Source organism: Eleginops maclovinus, chromosome 19 (genome assembly GCF_036324505.1).
Source record: "Eleginops maclovinus isolate JMC-PN-2008 ecotype Puerto Natales chromosome 19, JC_Emac_rtc_rv5, whole genome shotgun sequence".
Lineage (NCBI taxonomy): Eukaryota > Metazoa > Chordata > Actinopteri > Perciformes > Eleginopidae > Eleginops > Eleginops maclovinus.
In genome coordinates, this window is record NC_086367.1 from 12,808,975 (window position 1) to 12,815,835 (window position 6,861).

General features: G+C 42.3%; 1 protein-coding gene across 6 annotated transcripts; it reads right to left on the bottom strand.

The window, feature by feature from the left end:
- Window positions 1–6,109, bottom strand: LOC134881169 (protein ELYS-like). Of its 6 annotated transcripts, none has more exons than XM_063908318.1 (19): window positions 5,813–6,108; window positions 5,408–5,580; window positions 5,214–5,303; window positions 4,980–5,123; window positions 4,696–4,854; window positions 4,528–4,609; window positions 4,222–4,411; window positions 3,930–4,073; window positions 3,320–3,510; window positions 3,106–3,241; window positions 2,971–3,022; window positions 2,749–2,890; window positions 2,469–2,640; window positions 2,051–2,366; window positions 1,884–1,965; window positions 1,689–1,798; window positions 1,421–1,593; window positions 868–1,311; window positions 1–107 (listed from the first exon to the last, which is right to left on the bottom strand). In XM_063908318.1, the coding sequence occupies exons 2-18, from the start codon at window positions 5,496–5,498 to the stop codon at window positions 1,159–1,161; spliced, it is 2,427 nt and encodes an 808-aa protein (XP_063764388.1). In that variant the 5' UTR covers window positions 5,499–5,580; window positions 5,813–6,108; the 3' UTR covers window positions 1–107; window positions 868–1,158. The 6 variants fall into 6 exon arrangements, with proteins under 6 accessions (XP_063764388.1, XP_063764387.1, XP_063764385.1 ...); XM_063908317.1 differs by having other exon boundaries at window positions 2,051–2,369; XM_063908315.1 differs by having other exon boundaries at window positions 2,051–2,640; window positions 5,813–6,109.
- Between the last annotated feature and the right edge of the window lie 752 nt (window positions 6,110–6,861).

The window sequence follows — 6,861 nt, forward strand, 5'->3', positions numbered from 1 at the left end:
CTGTTTGCCATGGCTGCTGTCTCCTTTCTTTTTTGCAGTGAAGTCCATGAAGTTGAACAGACTGTTGGAGTACGGTTGGCCAAGAACAAAAGAATGCTTCATATCCTCTGTGAATAAACGGAAACAAAAACATGAATAAAACATTACAATTATCTTCATTTGTTTTCTAATGAAACTTCACCACTGATAATGATCCATTGCTGGGAACATCAGACATGATTTGTATTCCAAAGGCTGCCTATTTGACACAATGCTTTTAATTGTATGCAACATTGCTCCACTCTTATGTCTTTGACCCTTGTCACAGTGACAAGGTTGGGGCATCAGCATGGGGCAATAGGCTGTGGATCCCTGAGGCCCCGCGGTGATGAGCACAACCCGGCAGATGGAGGGAGGTCTGCCTGCAGTGGAAGATGGTATACACCCCCAATGGAAAGTGTGGGGGAGGCTGGTGAAGGGGTTGTTATATGGATGACTGACTGCTTCAGCAAGGTTAAGGGAACCAATCTCTGACACTTCACTTCCTCACTAGCCTCGCTCCTCACAGCGCAGACCCCCTGCCTCTGCTACATGTACCTGTGTTCTGCACCCTGATGTGAACAGCGGCCCCTCTGACATATAATTACATCCCACCAGAACACAAACACAAATGATGCATCCTTAGACCAATGCTAGCAATGACATGAATTGGGGTATTCAATTAACACCTGTTAATTTAACATTTGCAGTGTTTCAGGAGCTCTAAATGTAAATGAGGCCAAATATTGAATTATCTTTACAGACCAGTGTACACCATCTAGTTGTAAATGGTTGTTTCTGAATACCAGCATTTATTCTTGAATAAAAAAAACATTGAAAATGTTTTACCTGATGTGAAAGTTGCTCCTGGTGCTGTAGTAGGTAGAAGGCCAGTGTAGGCTCTATGTTTTTCCAGCTCCTCTTTCAAACAGATGCCCATTCTACATTGTTCAAGCCAGGCTGAGGTGCTCTTTAATTGGGCTTCCAGGGAGCACTCAGTGGTGGTGTCAGAAGGAGCAGAGGTGGTAATGAGGTTGCAGGTTATGCTGGGGGTCAGAGAGCTACCAGAGATGTGAAGCTGTGAGGGGAAAATTGAGCTGCACACAGGGGTGAGGAGGGAGATGTCCTGCTGACCCGTCTCTAAATCCCCTGAGCCTGTGGCTGCTGAATCCTCGAGTGAAGGCTGTGGTGAAGGTCAGTCAGAAGGTCCTGAGTGGTTTCAGACAGAGCCCAGGAGAGGTCTTGATTGAAGCATCCAGCTGCTTCCTCTTGATGGTCAGGCTCATATGTTTTCTGGGCACATACAGTAAAAAATATTACACATAAAGATCCACGTTTTGTAAAAAGCTACTGTACAAATCTAACTATGGTATGTAGTTAGTAAGTTAAAAAGATTGCATACCAGAACTTCCTTTTCCATGAAAAAGTCAGATATGTCTGCTTCACTAAAATTGAACATCTGTGAAAGCGTGCAGTCTGATTGGTCCTCTTGGTGGAGTGACAACGCAGAGCTGCAGAAATCAGAGACATCTGGGTGTCCATGAACTAGGTCCTCTCCTGTGCAGGCCATTTTCTCTGCGGATAAATGTTCACGCAGTGATGTGAGCACTCAGTAAAGAACACTTTAGCAAGATGTCTTTTTGTAGCTTCAGCTGGATAAACCTACTCACCATAGTTAGGTGAGAGGAAGCTGTTACTCTCCACCACACACTCACAGAGTGAGGGCCCTGATTGGCTGACCTCATTGCTGTAGAGCTCAGGGGGAAGATGTAACCTGCAACTTGACCAAAGGAAACATATAACTCAGTATTAATCGACTCACAAGTGTGACCATAAGCATATTGCAGGATAAGATGACCTCTGACCTTTCTTTTACAGGAACGTTTTCATCCATTAAAGGTCCTGAGGTCTCGCTGGAGAAAACATGTGTCTGAATATCCTCTAGCTCTGAGAAAAGAGTTGAAGTTTCTTTTTATCTTATGACTGTCTCTCGATGTGAATATTGTGCAAGTTGATGTTTCATAAAGCTTACCCTCAGCAGAAAGAACCAGCTCTACCACAACGTCTGTGTTCGAGTTGCTCACAACAATGGGGTCTGTGGCGCCATCTGCTGTCATCTCAGGGAAATGTGGAAAAGATGTTCCGCTTTCTTCTTCTTCCTCCTCTTCGCTGCTTTGGTTCTCTCCATCGGTGAGGAGAGAGGAGATCCTCTGCAGGGTCGCAGTACTTTTGTACTCATAAGCACGGTCCCGTCTTAACAGAGGCAACGAGGATGCTGAGGTTAAGGAGGAAATGTTCTCAGAGCTCAGATCCTCAGAAGAAGAAATGCTCTCTGGTGGTTCAGGCTGCTGCTGGGACAAGAAGAGATGTAAAGGGCAAGGATCATTATTTCTCAAAATCAATGATTTACTGTTGTGGTCATTTATCTTAGGGACACCGACAATGCATACATTAGAGACAGGCTGTTTCTCTACTGCTAAATCTGTATGTGCTGTTTGAACTGTTTCTTCTAACACGTCCAGTGGGGAGGGGCTGGGCGTGAGATGACGGAGAGCCTGGGTTGACAGAAACATCTCTCTGCTGTTCGATTTTCTCTCATCATGCTCCGGCCACGCAACCTCACTGGAATAAAGAACATGGAAAAATAATCCACGGAGTTTTGCATTCAAATAAACATATTTCAAAGTGATTCAACCTGTGATGTCCACATGCCAACTACAAGCTCAGTACCTTATCTTGGGATGTAGCGTTCTCACTTCCATCACAGCCTTTCTAACCAGTTGTACCAGTTCTGCTGGGAGGACTGTGTTTACGCTCTGAGCCTGATACAGTTTGGCAGATAGTGGGCAGGGTGGCCTTTCTGCTGACATATCTATTAGGAAAAGATGAAGTTGTTAAATGTATTACACTTAAATCTATCCATTTAAAGTTCTATGTATTTAATCAGCGTACCTTTCTTTATCAGTGGAAACCCTGTAGTCCCATTTGCGATGTCCCCCTCATCCTAATTAAAACATGTTAGGAAAAAAATGTAATTCAAGGCCAAATATCTTCGGTGCATTTGCTGTATAATTGATATTCACCTACATGGTATCCTGCAGGGATGCACTTTAAAGCTTCTGCACAGAGACCTAATCCATTGCAGGCCTGGAGGAAGTACAGGACCACCTCATCGCTTTCTGTGTGGCCTCTCTTCAGCAGAGCCCAGGCTTCAGAGATACAACTGGGGAGCAGAGACATTGTCAGTAACACACAAAAAGACGATAGGTAATGATATAGCCATCAGTGTAGCATAATGCACCTGTTTTGAAGTAGCACATCTGCACATAGCTTAACATCCTCAACGCTCTCCATTGCAGGGCTAGTCCAGTGAAGATACTTTAACGCCAGCTGAGGCTGCTTCCTGGTTAGCAGACAGTGGATGATACAGCGATGCTGCCATGTGAGACATGGAGCAGCAGCCCGGGGGCTCAGCAGTAACTCCATGGAGGCCTGGACAGAATGTTCAAGGACATAAAGGAGCAGCGACTGTCATTTAAAATGTGTTTTCCTAATATTTATAAGAAAAGAATGTCAGTTGTGTATCTGTTATTGTTTAGGATAAATAAACCGGCACGTCTCATCATCCATGAAAGCCTCTTCTCTTTCAAAACAGCGGTATGCTGTAATATTGTCCATAATGGATGGTACAGTGGAACGTTATAACAGTAATCATACCAGCTACTAAAGTGGTACACTTGTGTCCCCTGCTGACCATTACGGGTGTAAAAACTAGGACACTAATGTAATTGACAGGATAGTGACTGGCCCGATCAGCTTGCACATCCTCATTTAAAAAATAAAAATAAAATCAGATCAGTCACTCATCTTTTGTATGAAACCTTTTCTAATGTAACTTCATGGTTATATACCTTAATTTGTCCATGATCAAGCATCCAGAAGGCCTTGATTTGTTGGGAGAAGCAGGAGGGAATAGAAAAGGCATGGCAGAAAGATTGGAGAAGGTTGTCTTTGCACTGCAGGAAGTTAGCTGTATCCAGGACAAAGTACATGAGCTGTGACACATGTAGGTTAAGGACTATATGAACTTAATCAAATACACTGTATGTATAGAATATTTGTCTAGAATAAAGCAGAACAGGCATAAATAGAAGACAAACAAATGTACATTTGGCTTTCTTGATGCTGTATTCGGAAGGATACAAGTGCTTCGACTGACATCTTATCGATATGAGGCACCAACACGAGCTTTAGCAGGGCCTGCAGATTAGGAGGAGGATAGCACTGGTCTGTGCAGTCTTCTGAAACCCAAATGCATCCATGTTGTCGGTTTAGCTGGGTCACTATACCCTGTATCAAGGATTGAAATCTTGCCATTTCTCCCTCTTTCCGTCTAATCAAACAAATAGGAAATAGAAAATCAGGAAAAAAGAAAGAGAGAAACTTGCTGGAGATAAAATAATAACAATAGCTCACAATGCCTTCTTCAAGTCAAATCATCTGAGTTACCCAGGAGTCTCGAGACAAGCTTTCTGTTGGCTGTGAGCCATGTCCTTCCACAATTGAGAAATACGCCTCACCTCTTGAGCCTCTGACAAAGACAGCAGAAAAGCCTTTAGAAGAACGATTACATTTTATCACGTAAATGTAATGTAATGTGCGTGATCATATCTTTACCAGCATACTTGGGTAGAAGTCCCATAATGCCCCACCACTGTACCAGCTGTCCCAGCCAGATGTGTTGCTCTAGGGCCCTGTGCTCTCGGTTCCAGCAGCCACGTCTGACTTCTGAAGAGTCAAATGTGTCCCTGCAGACCACACAAGGGACGCCCACACCTAAATAAAGACATTTGATTTTATTAAATTCTAGATGATCGTCAGGGATTCAATTACAGTGAAAAATATCAACCAAACCACCATGCTGTTCCAGCTGTATGCTGTGTGTGTATTGAAAAGTGTACCATGCCAGAGGTGGGCTGAACCGAGCTGCTTTGTTGCCCACTGGGCCAGGGTGAGCAAATTCCTCAGCCTCTGCAGCAGCGTGTGCACTCTGCTGAACGCACTGCGGTCCAGAAACATCCACAGGCCCTTGCAACGGCTGAAACCTGTGGGAAGACACAAGAGAGTTTTTTTTAAATCCTCAGTGTACTTTGAATTTTAAACATTTAAATATGACTGATAGAGAAACATCTTACATAGTGTTAATAACTCCTTCTTAGCAAACTCTGATGTCCTCTGTACCCAGCAGCTGAAGGTCTGTAGGATTTCCTCCTGCTCACCCTCACCTGCAGCAGGATAATATTTGAGATGAAATACAGAAAGAAAAACAACTCATGAAGTGTTTCTGCAGGTAGAGGACAAAATGTAAACATTGTTGTTCCTAATGCACCTTCAGCTGTTAGCTTCCGTAGCCAGCGGATGATGGCTCTTATGTTGTTGCTGGCTAACGCCTCCGACCACCGGCCCTCTGTATCCAGCATGATGCCCTCAGATCCTAGGCTCCACTCACAGACCAGGGAGTTCACATGGTGGGACCACAGGACTATGGCTGCAAAACAAATCCTGATACACAGGTTCATTACAGAGAAGAAGGATCTGTTTAAAACATCTTACGTTCTCTTTTCTAGAGTTGTTATAACCATAGCTTCTGTAATGTGCTAAAGCCCTCTCTCAGACAGGTGTCTCTAATTAAATCAATGGATTGTGCAATAACAGATGAAAGTGGCAGTTGTGATTTAAAAAACAATTTACACAAAGAAATAATTCAAAGATTTGATGGAATCCCAGTACTTACTTGGGAACGAGGTGTAGTTTCCCGGTAGCTCCGTTAAGGTTCACTCTCTTTACTCTGCACAGTGGTGAGTATTATGTGTCCCGTCCCTTGTGGATTAGCTGACTGGTTCGGGGGCTTCTGTAACGTTCTCTTCTTAGACAAGCTACTTTGGTACATGTTAATCCACTAATCTCACTCTCAGTTAACATTTCATTGGCTGATTGGCAGTCTGTCTGTGACTGTTTAGTGTTGTGTGTGTGAGTTCAACTTAAAGTTGGAAACAGAATAGCTAGAGCCAGCAAGGGTGAGATGATAGCAAGGATTTGAAAAGCGACTTCTTAAATAACACAGGACGGAAATCCCCTGCTCTATCTACAGCTTTAATCTTTCAGGCATTTGTATTTTTGGCCACACCCCAATCAGTGATGTCACAACGAGTTGTTTTCACCATTGTGCAACAGCAAAACAAATGCCTCACAAAACAAAGTAGAGCTTTCATGATAATTCAAGAAAATGATTTATAAACAATTTTAGATAACTGTTAGCGGCACCTCACTGGAAAGTAGTTGCATCTGTTTACATGAATTCATTTTAAGTAAGCAAGTACAAACTGACTTTTTAATATGTGAATTTGCTTTACCATACTTTAGATACCACAGATGAATTTTCATTGTCCTAAATTGTTGTTTTTTTAAGGTTCTTTGTTTATTTAAATTTAAATTTGGTGTAGATACCCGTCCTTAGCATTTTCTTTTTAATGCAAAAAATTGTTTCTTAAAAATACTTATTTTTATTATCTTTATATTCTTGACCTACTTTTGCAACTTATTTTCTTAGATTGTTTATGTTCGCACCACCAGATACCCGATCAAATTCCTTGTCTCTGTAAATGTAACTTGCAATAAACTTGATTCTGAACTAAAATATTACTTTTCAGATTGTCAACTTGGATTGCTACCTATTTTTACTACTACACTGAAAAAACTGACACGTCAACTTTTATTAAATGTATTATGTCAACAAACTTCACATAACTGTATGAGGTTAGTTGGAAGCAATAATATTAAATT

Bases quoted from the DNA above. Each gene is read 5' to 3' on its own strand.
- LOC134881169 (XM_063908315.1), bottom strand. From the start codon at position 5,498: ATGCTGGATACAGAGGGCCGGTGGTCGGAGGCGTTAGCCAGCAACAAC. The intron at 4,412-4,527 runs GTAACTCAGATG...TTGTTTGATTAG, and splicing joins GCTTGTCTCGAGACTCCTGG to ACGGAAAGAGGGAGAAATGG. The intron at 3,023-3,105 runs GTAGGTGAATAT...TGTTTTAATTAG, and splicing joins GCATCCCTGCAGGATACCAT to GATGAGGGGGACATCGCAAA.